The sequence below is a fragment of the Polypterus senegalus genome, chromosome 10 (genome assembly GCF_016835505.1).
Source record: "Polypterus senegalus isolate Bchr_013 chromosome 10, ASM1683550v1, whole genome shotgun sequence".
NCBI classification, from domain to species: Eukaryota; Metazoa; Chordata; class Cladistia; order Polypteriformes; family Polypteridae; genus Polypterus; species Polypterus senegalus.
In genome coordinates, this window is record NC_053163.1 from 6,137,282 (window position 1) to 6,150,142 (window position 12,861).

The window sequence follows — 12,861 nt, forward strand, 5'->3', positions numbered from 1 at the left end:
AGAGAACCCGATGATGAAGTTCATGAAGACCTTGGTGGAGATGAGAGAACCAGAGAAGGGAAACCACCGCTGCAACAGCCTACCGATCTGAGCCTTATGATAAAGGTGACCAGACGTATGCCTCCCGTCAGTAAAAGAGGCACAGAAGACCACCTGGAGTTTGCAAAAAGGCACCTATAGGAATGTAAGAAACCAAACTCTCTGGTCTGATGAAACCAAGATTAGCAGCATGTGTGGAGGAAACCAGGCCCCTGGTCATCAATCGAGCAATGCCGTCCAAACAGTGCAGAATCACAGACTGGGTGGCTTCTTGGAGTCAAAGGGAAAACCAAATGGACTAAAAAACAGAGATATCCTTATTAGGAGTGCTCTGAACCTCAGACTGGGCCAAATGTTCACCTTTCAACAGGACAAAACAAAGACAACACAGTAGTGGCTTAGGGACAACTCTGGGAATGACCTTAAGTGGCACAGCCAGAGTCCAGACTTGAACATCTCAGGAGAGCTCTGAAAACAGCCGTCCAGTGATGGTGTCCATCCAGCCTGACAGAGCTGGGGAAGGATCTGCAGACAACAAAAAGGCAGAAAGTCCCCAAATCCAGGTGTGTGACGTTTGCTGGTCTTCCTAATCCCTATCAGTAGGGCAAACAGGTTTTCAATTCGAAGAATCCCATTGCACTGCCCAGCCTTCTCAGTTATTCCAGTCAAATGCTTCTCAAATAATTTGGCCTCTCTGTGGGTTACCGGACTGTTTCATTGTCAATTTCCATGGTATAACTTTGTTGAGGGTGTTGTGTTGTACAGAGAGTGCAGCAGGCAGGGTGGAGTGTGTAGAGAAGAGGGTCAGGAATGATTTGTGACAGGCGGATATCAGCAAGAGTGAAAGGGAAGGTCTACAGGACGGTAGGGAGACCAGCTGTGATATATGGATTGGTGACGGTGGCACAGGAGACAGAGCTGGACGTGGCAGAGTTAAAGATGGGAAGATTTGCACTGGGTGTGCCAAGGATGGACAGGATTAGAAACGAGGACATTAGAGGGTCAGCTCCAGTTAGATGGTTGGGAGACAAAAAGTCAGAGATGAGATTGCGTTGGTTTGGAGAGATGCTGGGTACAATGAGAGAAGGGTACTAAGGATAAAGCTGCCAGGCACGAGGAGGAAGGAAGGGTTAAGAGAAGGTTTATGGATGTGGTGAGAGAGGACATGTAGGAGATGAGTGTGACAGAACAAGATACAGAGGACGGAAAAGATGATCCACTGTGGCATCCCCTAATGGGAGCAGCCGAAAGAAGAAGTGTTGTACATATGTGGTCTTCAGGTATGTGTTAAGTATCGGGTAGTGCGTCACGCGATGGCTATTTGTTGTACTGTGTGTTTAGTTTTCATTCACGTAACCCAAACACACAGTATCAATTTCTTTTGTCCTTACAGTGTATGGTCTGCACGGCGTGAAGAGTGCTGGCCACCCATTCTCATTATTTTTTTTTTGTAATTGTATCATATCGTGTATGTAGGCAACTCTGGAAAATGGCTACTAAACCAGCAATTCTGAACATTTTAGAGTAACAAAAGCAAAACAAGCAGTCAGATTTAAGCAGCCGACCCGGGCAGGTAAACATTTAATCTATACATACACATGGACACAACATGGACACATGCATCTGCATATACGCCACTCAAAGATGAGCCAACTCAAACTATCTAGCCTTGCACTTTTACTCGACTCGCCTCCAACTTTAAGAATTTCTTGTTTTAAAAAAAAAAAAAACCACACACCAACGCTCCGTGAGGCTTGAGCAGCTCCAGCTCTCTCAAAGAGCAACTAAGGGAACTGGAATTTATAAAACAAAACCATCGATAAACGCCACACACTTTGAGGTTTTACTTCGATTTCCGCCTCATCCGTTACATTCAACGCTGATATGAAAACTGACACTGCATTATTCTCATCAGTAAAATTGTAAAATATATATACATAAAAACAACAATTTAGTGGAACTGAACATTTCTGAACTATTAGAATAAAAGGAGGTTCTGCTGGAGGCCGTTCCCACTCAGAGCACAGACAGACGAGTGGACCTTCCTTCTCGCACGGGATAAAAGCACAGCGTCCCTCCATTTAAGCAGGTCAAAAAGCCGACTCCCAAGAGTTTGTCTCTTTACTCCCACACACCACCACACTTTCATTCCTGGTACTCGGTGTATTTTTTGGCCGAGCCTTGCACTTTGTTTGCGGGATATTTTTGCCTGTTGAGAGCCATCTTGTCCAGGACAGCTTGCGGTAGGTCAACGTGGCACTTCTCTGCCAGCTCAACCAGATAGATGAGGACGTCACTAAGCTCATGAGACAGCTGCTCCTTTTCCTTGCCTGACCAATCGGGCAGACCCTCGGCCACTTCTCCTTTCCATTGGCTGGGTGAGGGGGAAAAAAAAATAAATAAAAAAGTCGCATTACGTCCTGTTGGTAGAAGGAGGCATGTTTGAGAGAGGAGGCCCTGCTCTACAGTGTCACGACAGAGTGCCAGGTGAAACAGCTCAGCAACAAACACTACCTTCACTTTGCTTTACAGACCTTCACCCACAGCCTGAGCACATCCAGCAAGAAAAAGTAACATTATTTTAAACGATATGTAAAAACAAAACAGGAATTCAAAAAAAGTCAAAACCAAATGCAGTGTCAAGAGCTAAAGATGACGGACCTAAAAGACACGCAGTGCATGGATTCCCAGAGCTGTCGTTAACCAGCACATGTACAACTTTACTGATTCCTCAAAAGGAAATTAAAATGACTGTATCCCCCCCCTCTAACATGGACACTGTCACTGGTGTCACACAGTGCAGGAGCTTCCAAGCTGAGCCCCCCACCCCACCCAAGAATGAACATCCTGGTAGTGATGAATACTCACAATAATTCTGCCACCTCGCCAACTTCCCCAACTAAAGCCAAGAGCAGGTTACGAGGCTGGTGAAATTGGTTCCAGTCCCTCTCATCTGTGAAATGCGCCTGCATTTTCCGGCTTTAAAAAAAAAAAAAAAAGTTAGGAGAGAAAACAACTTGTTAGTAAGGGAGAAAGAAAGAAAAAAAAAAAAGAGAGAAAACAAATAGCAGCCTGCACCAGGGCTGATAAACAATGGAGGACTCTAAACATTTCCTCCCAAAGCTCGTCCCAGAGGATGCCATCATTCACTTATGACAAAGTGATCGTGCAGGGAGTAACGCTGTGTGATGCCATCCTAATTCCGAGCCCGAGGGACCCACCTGTTCACAACTCTCTGGCCCTACCACCACCACATGCCCTGCCGTTCATAGTGGTTCAGTTTTCAATCGATGGCTGGTGCTCACCACGGGCAGGAAGTAGCCACGGGTAACTCCTCATCCATCGTTGTTTCCTGCCCGGAAGAGTCGCTGAACGCCATCACCAACGAAGCGAGTTTCACTGCGGACAACCTCAGACCCCTCATGGACAGAAATGGCATCACCAGGCAGATCCTGAACATCGGGGACATTTTGGGGGGGTTGGACACCTGTCATGACATTTTCCAGTCACAAGTTGGGAGTGTGTTCAAAAACGGAAAGCAGCAAGTGGGTGATTAGACAAGCCAGGGAGAAGTCCTGGTACGATCAAGGGAAGACGCCCTGGACTAACATTCAAGTGGTGTGGAGTTCTAAACCCTTCACAACTGTTAAGCCAACTCAGTGGCTACTTTCATCCTTTTTAAATGGCCACCTGCAGCACCCTTTGCGTGGTCATTTGTAGGGTCTTGTGATAGGGCCAAACATCTGTAATCGCATTGGAACAGCGGATTTCCATTTTTACTTTGCAACTGGCTAAGGTGCAGACAATGTGAAACAAACCTGTGACAGAACATGGCACTGGCTGGCAGATGGACAGGTAGGAAGTTTAACCATGTAGCGGCTGACCCCTTAGCCAGACTGGCCACTACACTACCAAGATTTATTCCTTGGATCACCCGAGGGTTCCTGCTCTACTTACAAGCCGTACTCCTTACAAGTTGTCTTACTTTTCCTGACACGACAAAATAACCAGAGAACAGTAACAGATATGTTAAATCAAATAGATAGGGCACAGTGGGCCGCAGTTAGGAGACCCAGGTTCGCTTCCCCGGTCCTCCATGCGTGGAGTTTGCATGCTCTCCCTGTGTCTGCGTGGCTTTCCTCCCGCAGTCCACAGACATGCAAGTTAGGTGCATTGGTGATTCTAAACTGTCCCTAGCGTGTGGGTGTGTGAGAGCCGTGCGGCGGGCTTTCGCACCCTGCCTGGCGCCCTGTGTTGGCTGGGATTGGCTCCAGTAGACCCCCGTGACCCTGTAGTTAGAATATAGCGGGTTGGATAAACGGATGGATGGATAATATATTTGTGTGTGCGCACGCAAAACACCACTATCCCAAAAACACCAGTGGCTAATTACTATATAAGAACACAAAATACACAGATTTTTACATTGACCCTCGCTTGCCCCTAAACAATAAACAAAAACACGTAACACAAATACAAACACGGATTAGATAAACACAGCAATTGAAATGTGGTAAAAAATGAGTCCAAAATAGTCTGGCGGTACCGATACTGGCTGTAATGTTAGTGTGCTCCTTTCTATTATGTAGCCCCGCTACAAACATCTTCCTTTCTTTTATGGGTTGAATAAGACAAGCCAGCCTTCATCTTTGTTTTGGTTTTTTTTTTTTTTTAAAAACGATCACAGCTCTGAACTGCTTAAAGTGAGTGCCCCCTTGTGGACTAAAGTGTAATATACAAGTGTGTCCAGATCCATATTGCAGGTTAAATCAGCATTTTTTCCCAATTAAGCATAACATGGCAAAACGAGCACACAAGCTAGGAGTCCTAAAAGATGAACTTTCTTGTAATTATCAACCTCATCATCTTCATTACAACTGGCCTGGTGAGGGCTGCTGTAACAACATACCACACTGAACTGACCAGGCTACTTTATCAACCTCTTAAAACTCCATATAAAAAACTGCTAGGCAAGCATTTTAAGATAAGACAAGTTAAGGACAACTGCGAAATGGGCAACGTGCACTACTTCTGTGTGTCAAACTCGGCATGAAATCGTATCCTCTCTTTGCCTTGTTTGAAACTGTATGATTCACCTAAGTGGGGGCCTGCACATGGAGAAAGAGTATAAAGCCTTGGAACATTGCCCGGCACACCTTTGAAGCCGACGGACAGAGGGCAGATACCGTCTTCTAATCCAGAAAATTCTAACAACGCAGAGACGAAAACGGCAGACTGTATACATCGGCCCCCCACCTCGGTGACTGTCTTGTTATGGCTTCCTCGTCTGCTATGCCGTGTAAATCGTCATTAAAGAAAGCTATTTCTCTTATGCGATTTCTTACCGCCGTATCGCTAAGGGAGGGGTATCGCCTTTTTATATCATATCTATATAGTTTTGGGTTATGTAACACACAGTAATTATTAACTGCTGAGGGAAGGTCGTTTTGTCTGTGCTGAAATTCCAAACAGAGAAACCTATCCTGAATTATGGTACAAAGTCATTAAACACACGTCTCACGGACCTCATTTTAAAGATTCAGCATCTTGGGACTCCAAAGATTCCAAATATTGTTTTTACAGTAGTTCCGAAATAAAAGTGAAACTAATGAAATAGCAACAATTCAAAGAAAAAAAAAAAAATCTTAAAAGTGTGCATCTGGAAAACCAAACACGGGGGCTGGCGAGTGAAGCCCCCTAGAATTATATAGATATTGATATAGAGAGAGATAGATTTACTTGGCATACCCGATTCGTGTAAAAGTTCATACTAAGTTTCTAATTGTGCTAATACAGGACTTTTTATTTTCCATAATAGAAGGCCTGGATCTGTCCCACTACACAGGAAGGCGATGTTTTCTGACATATGTATATACAAGCTAAATACCGCTGACTCACTCATCACGAAATCTCCCAAACCATGAGGACTTGAAATCTGGAACATAGGTTACCCTTTGGCCCATAGGTGCTTGCTAAGAAACGTTTTTAAAACTTTCGTGGTCCAAGCACGTTCTTCTGTCTGTCCACTTTTCACAACGGATTTATATCTGGTTGTTTTCAAGCAAAGTATAGAGCTTTCCGGTTGATTCTGTGACTTCACTAATCACGCTAAGTACCACAGTTCGCTTGCGGTACTTATGTATTTATGCAAATCGAAGAAAGGGGCTGTGGGATGTTAGACCGGGGGGTGAGGGGCCTTCCTCATTCACTCGCCAGCCTCTGTTCAAGATAGACTACATCTCGCCACGTGTTGGCGTGCACCTCGCCTCCGCTTAGCTAGCGATACCCGTTTGTTCAACAGACATTATCTACAGATTGTTAAGGAGTAACGTTTGACGTTTTTGAGAGAGGGATCAGAGCTCCATGTGTTTTAGAGGGTAGCTGCCGATTGCCAGAGATATCACGGCCATGTGCTTTTCTCCCCATGCGGGGAACGCTCGCCTATCAGAGCTGAACACAATCAGATAGTGTCAATGTCTATTGATTTGTAAAGTTTGTCCCGTTTCATTACTATGTGGGTGCATCCACGGAGTACAGCTAGTAGTTAAAATCATATGCCATATTTCTTTTTTAACTGAGCTCAGAGAGAAACCACCAATATTTAATAACCCAAAAGGACCGAGAAGGAGGAGAATGATGAAAGGAGACAGCCCGAGGTCAGAGAAGGGGGAGTTAGGAAAGAAGGGAAAGCAAGGAATGATAATGAGGGACAAGTTACGAGAAACACTGGTGGCTACAGAAAAGGCCTGCGGGATACCAGCTGGAGCGAGGAGTCAGAATAAGCAACGGATGAGCCATTTTCAAATGGGGTCAAGATGATAAATGATTATATAAATTGTAACTTTTGGCTTGTTCGGAGCTCAGCTCGGCTTACTTGGGTTAAATCCACGTTACTGTTTATTGCAATAAAACTAATATCTCTGTTTGCCAGTCCTTCGACTCCCAGGGCCTTCTTTCAAGGCGAGAATCTCCGGTGCATTTTACGCTCCACTTGGGCCTTAAGCAAGGCCCTTAGCCTGAAAATTTGTCTCCACGGGTGGCTGACTCATACCAAATACCAAAAAATAATACTAGACCTTTTTTTTGGGTAGGGGGCAAATGAATGAAACAAACCAACACATAAATAGAACTCAAACCACACCTACATGTCTTCAAGAGTGGGATGGTGGCTGAAAGTGAATCTCTGCCCCTCTGGCTGTCCATTCTCAAGAATGGTAGGACTTGGTTCTGTAGTCTTTGCCATTGGAAAGAGAGACAAAAGTAGCGAACCACCTGTTCAATAGAAAGACAAATACAATTGTTATTTAAATACAATTTGTACCAAGCACGGAGTCTCACAGATTGTTACCAGTTTTTTTTTTTTTTTAAGGATTATTTATTGACGAGAGCACTGCACTTTTTGGACACCATTTGCTTTTTGATGGCTTTCATAAAAGCACTGTCTTCACTTTTGCACCAACCCCTTGCTTTAAGCAAGCGTCCCTATTTGCTGGGCTCATCCCCTTGGGTACGTTATCGGCGGTAGCAGGGTTGCAGCTGGTAGCGTGCTGCCAACCCACACTGCCACAGCCATATTGGCAGATTTTTTTTTTTGGACAAACATGAGAATTTGAAAATTGATGGCAGCAATTTCAATTCCTAGTGCCTTGTAGTAGGTAGCCTGGTCTACCGTTTAAAGCCTGGGATATTAAGCTGAACCCTCCAGTGCCAATATTGTCATGATATGCCATTACATTTATTAAGCTGAATGTGTTGCCCAATGTGGCACTCCTCGGCAGAAAAGCAAAAACAGTTATTAGGGACACAAGTCCACTTGTGAAACAGCAAAGAAACCCACAGAAAGGAAAGATGACGATTACTGGGAACTGGCGCTCTAAAAAAGGAAATAATTGTGTCTGTGTGGGTTTCCTCCGGGCACTCCGGTTTCCTCCCACAGTCCAAAGACATGCAAGTTAGGTGGATTGGCGATTCTAAATTGGCCCTAGTGTGTGCTTGGTGTGTGGGTATGTTTGTGTGTGTCCTGCGGTGGGTTGGCACCCTGCCCGGGATTGGTTCCTGCTTTGTGCCCTGTGTTGGCTGGGATTGGCTCCAGCAGACCCCCCGTGACCCTGTGATCGGATTCAGCAGGTTGGAAAATGGATGGATGAATGTTTTGCAACATTCAATAAAGTATTTTCTGCCTGCAATTTGGGTTTGGATTACGGGGAAATTCACAGCAACAATTGTCAGCGAGGTTTCTTTGATACCTGATCCTACAGCAGAGCAGATTTAAATCTCGCAATGAGGAAGGAACGTTGCCACTCTGTGTTTAAAATACACAAAGCATTTGCATGCCAGTGTAACGAGAAGACAAAACATCACTTTAACAGGCGATTTCTAAAAAGTAAGCGTTTATCACTACAGGCGAGGCCAAGGTCAACAGTTAGGGGAAAGACAACGAAATCAAAGCCAAGGACAGCGACAATGTCACTTACAGCAGAGGTTGTCAAGTTCAGCGTCCGAGTGTCTGGGTTTGCGACTGCAAGTTTCAACCCCAGGAAATTTTTTTTAAATTAGGATTCTTTTCTTAATAATAGAAGCCATGAGAAAATGTACAATGTCATTATTTTTTGTTTTTTTCTCAAGATCTCATAAAAACAAAACTTTGCTCCTGGAGTGCCTGCTAAAACATAAGGACAGCAACTTATGAAAACGCGTGCGATACGTACACAAATGTCAGCGCACTCTATTTGCGTCGTGCGTTTCGGCTAGCGGCGTATTCATATCGGAGAACTTGCTGGATGTCTGCTTTGCATTGTTTTGTGTCAAACCGCAACAACTAGAAACGTACCGTGGCAAACCCAAAACCCACCCCAGAGACACGGGAGTTTTATCATTGCTGCCCATGTGCCAAATGCAAGTCTGGTCCCCTTTTTGGTCTTCACAGTCTCAAGATTTGAAATTGATGGCGGCAGTTCAAACTCCTAGTGCCTTTTAGTAGGTACAACAACAACAACAACATTTATTTATATAGCACATTTTCATACAAACAGTAGCTCAAAGTGCTTCTTTTAGGTAGCGTGGTCTACGGTTTAAAGCCTGGGATAATAAAAGCCAGGGCACTCCTGCCTCTGCCAAGCCAGAGAACCCTCCAGTGCCAATAGTCCTAGTGCCTCTCGGTCCAAACAGGATTGAACTTCCCTCACTCAAGACCTTAAGCGACCCACAATCCAGTCATCCTACTGCAGCCAAAAGTTATATATTGCAGGGGACATCAAGATTTACACTGCGGAAGGGACGGCAAATGTTTTGTCCCCCCCAAATGGGGATCCCAGTAACGCACCCAGCTTTGGCATGACTCGCACACACTCACTGACAGACACACAGTGAAAACAGCAGATTAAATCAATAATAATGCAATTGTAGGGGGCTTCGCTCGCCAACCCCTTACTACTCCCCGCCTACGCTTGGCGCCATTGTGAAGAGGGGGGCTGAACGCACCCCAAGGAGACGCGGCTGCTCCTCCAAAACCCCTCTTAAACGGGGATACAAATTCTTTTTTTTTTTACTCCACTTTGCTCGATCAACTACTGGTTTGCTGCTGCTGCCATTCAACGTGATCTGCATTTCGAACACTTAAAAGCCTGTACAGCACCCGTCCTTTTGTCCTCCAACACCATGCAATCTCTTTTTTGCTTTTCCATTATTTCACCGAGGAATATTTTCCATTTGTTTATGCTTCCATTATCTCTAACCTGCTCTGCATGTGTATCACGGGACTTGCGTACAAAGGTTAGAAGTAAGACGCGACGTGTCCGTCTCGCAGGGTGTGAAAGTGTCTCTCTTCAAAAGATCACGTCCCGTCGCCCAAAAAAAGTCTCGTCCCAAGATGTTTTTTTTTTTTATAATAGAGATCCACAACAAATAATCTGCTAACCCTCCCATGTCCCCTAATAAAAAACAAACAAAAAAAAAAAAACACACCTCAACGACGAGCCAGAATGATAAAACACTAATGACAAAGTCTAAAACACCATCCAAATGTAGGGTCAACAGATGATGATGATGATGGATGATGAGGAGGAGAAAGGCAGAGATCCTATGAACAGTTCACTGTAAGCCAGGGGTGTCGAACTCCGGGCCTGGAAGGTCACAGGTTTTCATTCTCACCCTTTTCCTCACCAGTTTTCACTGCTAATTAACTCCTTTACCCTTCATTTTAATGGCCTGGTCTTTAAGGATTCAGTCCTCTGAATTGATTTGTTTCTTCATTAAATGGCAGCCAAACAGAAATGAGATGCGAAATGAGCCAAAAGATGACGAGCCAAACTGAAACGTCAAACTCCAACCAGTTTCTTAAGGAGAAGTCAGTTCTTGCTGTTAATTAAACCCGTTACTTAATCCCTTATGGCTGCTCCAATTCTGCCACAGCAGACATTTCCAAAACTGTCGATTGTCTGGTTTTTCTAAGAACACCGTCAAAATGTTTGGGTGACCAGAGAGATCAGCCTTACTGAGACCCTGACCTTTCTTTATTTTCAGATATCGTGTGATGGGCACAGGGGAGCTGGTCATGTGTCTCATTATTGTTTGGCTGCTAATTAAGGAAAAAGAGTCAACTAAGGGGCCCGAGTGAAGTGAATTAAAACTAAAGAAAAAGAGGTTAACAGCCAAACATGGTCACTAATGAAGACGACGGTTTGAATGAAAACCTGCAGCCACTGCGGCCCTCCACGACTGGAGTTTGACACCCGTGCTGTAAGCAGTGCAGAGTTTGTCTTACCAGTTACCCTGATGCGGTGAGGGGTAAGGAGATTGGGCGCACACCCTGTGACAAAGAGGAGACCAATCTGATCAATACTCAGACGACTGCCAGACACAAGAGAGACCATTCATCCAGACCTCGGACATCAGCTCTTTAATTCTTTTAGGGCTGATGTTGACTTTTGTTGAAATTCAGGGGTAAAGGATGGTAATCGGCTGAAAATTGCGACCCAACTCGACCTTGCTTTTTAGTTCGACTCGTTTTGCCTGAAGGTAAGTCTTATAGCTTTGTTGATTTGACCTCGATTCCCTGCGCGTACATGAGAAGTGAAGAGCAAAACATCTGGAAATACATATGCACAAAGCAAAATACTCCATTGACGTTTTACGTATTATCGCTGAATCACACTCTGACTTTTACGAGTCTGATGCAAGTGATCTGGAGATGTATATCGAAAATGAAAGTGAGCTACCAGCATCAGCCTATTGGTCCCCAGCTAATCAATGTGCTGAACACGTAGACAGCAGCATTCGCCTAGGAGGACCACCACTTGTGATGACGACAGGTACAAACCAGATTGCATCACACTGCGACTGCCACTGTCACCCACCTGTTGTGCGAAGACAGAGAGGTAGCCGGTGCGCCATGCATTCCTGCTGGCCATTAAGCTGCCCCTGTGCAGCCACTGCTGCAAGAGATGCCTAACAGGCGCCAACAGCAGCCACAGCCGTTTTATGTTGACTAGTGCATTGTGTGCTTTTCAAAAAACTTAGGTTTCTTGGAAAAAATATTCAGCCCTCAGAGTTAAAAGGACCCGCCAGCCCGATTATCAACCCAACAGCCCCCGCGTCCTCCGCTACACCGCTAGGACTGCTGGGAAATGTAGTCCTTTAATTCCCTAGTACAGCAACGAGATGCTTTGGGAAAACATTTGATTTTCTCAAGATAAAATAAATTGCACGTTCTTTCTCACCTACCGTACTTAAAAGCGTTTATTTTTTAGGTTTGTGCATACATGTCTGTGTGTCGAAGTTGTCATTTTTAATAGCTGTTTTTTTACACCTCATTATTGTTATTTTGTGTTTGTATAGCTGTGAATAAAAAAAGCATTTAAAAAAAAAAACGCGCGTGTTTGTGCAAATCCAGAAATTACAAACTAGTTATACTTGTGTTCAAAGTTTTGTTACTGTTCTTGTTATTTAAACCATTACTTACTCACTCATCCTGCTGTGCAGCCCCTCTTTAGCATTCGGTGCTGCTTACTGCTTCGTTAACGGAGACTACTCGGATACAATTAAGACAGCAAACTCCACGGGTAAAAGGGAATTGAGCTAAAACAGTGTTAAGCATTTACAGCTATAGCAACACAAATATTTCTTATAAAAGTAAATATTTTATTACTGCACTTTCCGTAACACAAAAGTAAGTTAAAAACAATGAGATTAATTAAAGATACTGTTTGGAACACAAACCTGCTGCCTCAGGGCGATGGACTGAACTCGACAAGCAGACTAAACTCAACGGCGACAGCGAGAAGAATTGAGAGGACTGCTCTCCGGAAACAGCCCGGTTCGAAACAACAAGGAGTCCAAGCCACCGCGACTCAAAACGCTATCATCTCCTTCAATAACGTCAACACTAAGAGGTCGAATAAAGCATTTAGGATGCGGAAGCGCTAGAAACCGATAATGAGCTTCACGCATAACCCTGTCTCACCTAAAGTCAAGCCTGTCAGCGAAACGTCCAAAGAGCAGCTTCAAACCGCTTTCTGCTCCGAGTCCTCACGACGGTGACAGCCACGAGCACCACACACAGCAATTCCTCCCGCCGTGTCGCCAACATTTAGACGTCATCGCTGACGTACGACTACTAGAACGCGCGCGGCTGGCATTCTTTACCCTGAATGGCTTCTGGCCTTGCCTGTCAAACTCTCTAACCCAATGAGATAGGTCGAACAGTTAGGCGTAACCAATCAGAGAGTGGCGGGAACTAGTAATTAGACAACAGTTATTCCGGTTCATTGAACAAAGAAGTTTGTAGAAAAAAAAGAAGCAAATCCAAAGATGTTTTTCTTTTAT

General features: G+C 44.6%; 2 protein-coding genes across 2 annotated transcripts in view; both read right to left on the bottom strand.

The window, feature by feature from the left end:
* Nucleotides 1-1,590: 1,590 nt before the first annotated feature.
* On the bottom strand, nucleotides 1,591-12,633 carry dctpp1 (dCTP pyrophosphatase 1). Its single transcript, XM_039765031.1, has 4 exons — nucleotides 12,500-12,633; nucleotides 7,185-7,311; nucleotides 2,908-3,018; nucleotides 1,591-2,413 (listed from the first exon to the last, which is right to left on the bottom strand). Exons 2-4 carry the CDS (start codon nucleotides 7,280-7,282, stop codon nucleotides 2,185-2,187), a joined length of 438 nt encoding a protein of 145 aa, XP_039620965.1. The 5' UTR covers nucleotides 7,283-7,311; nucleotides 12,500-12,633; the 3' UTR covers nucleotides 1,591-2,184.
* Nucleotides 10,975-12,861, bottom strand: part of LOC120536355 (TBC1 domain family member 10B-like) — a 59,915-nt gene continuing 58,028 nt past the window's right edge. The window contains exon 10 of the mRNA XM_039764682.1: nucleotides 10,975-11,092. Coding sequence (XP_039620616.1) covers nucleotides 10,975-11,092 — 118 coding nt within the window. The remainder of the gene's footprint in view (nucleotides 11,093-12,861) is intronic.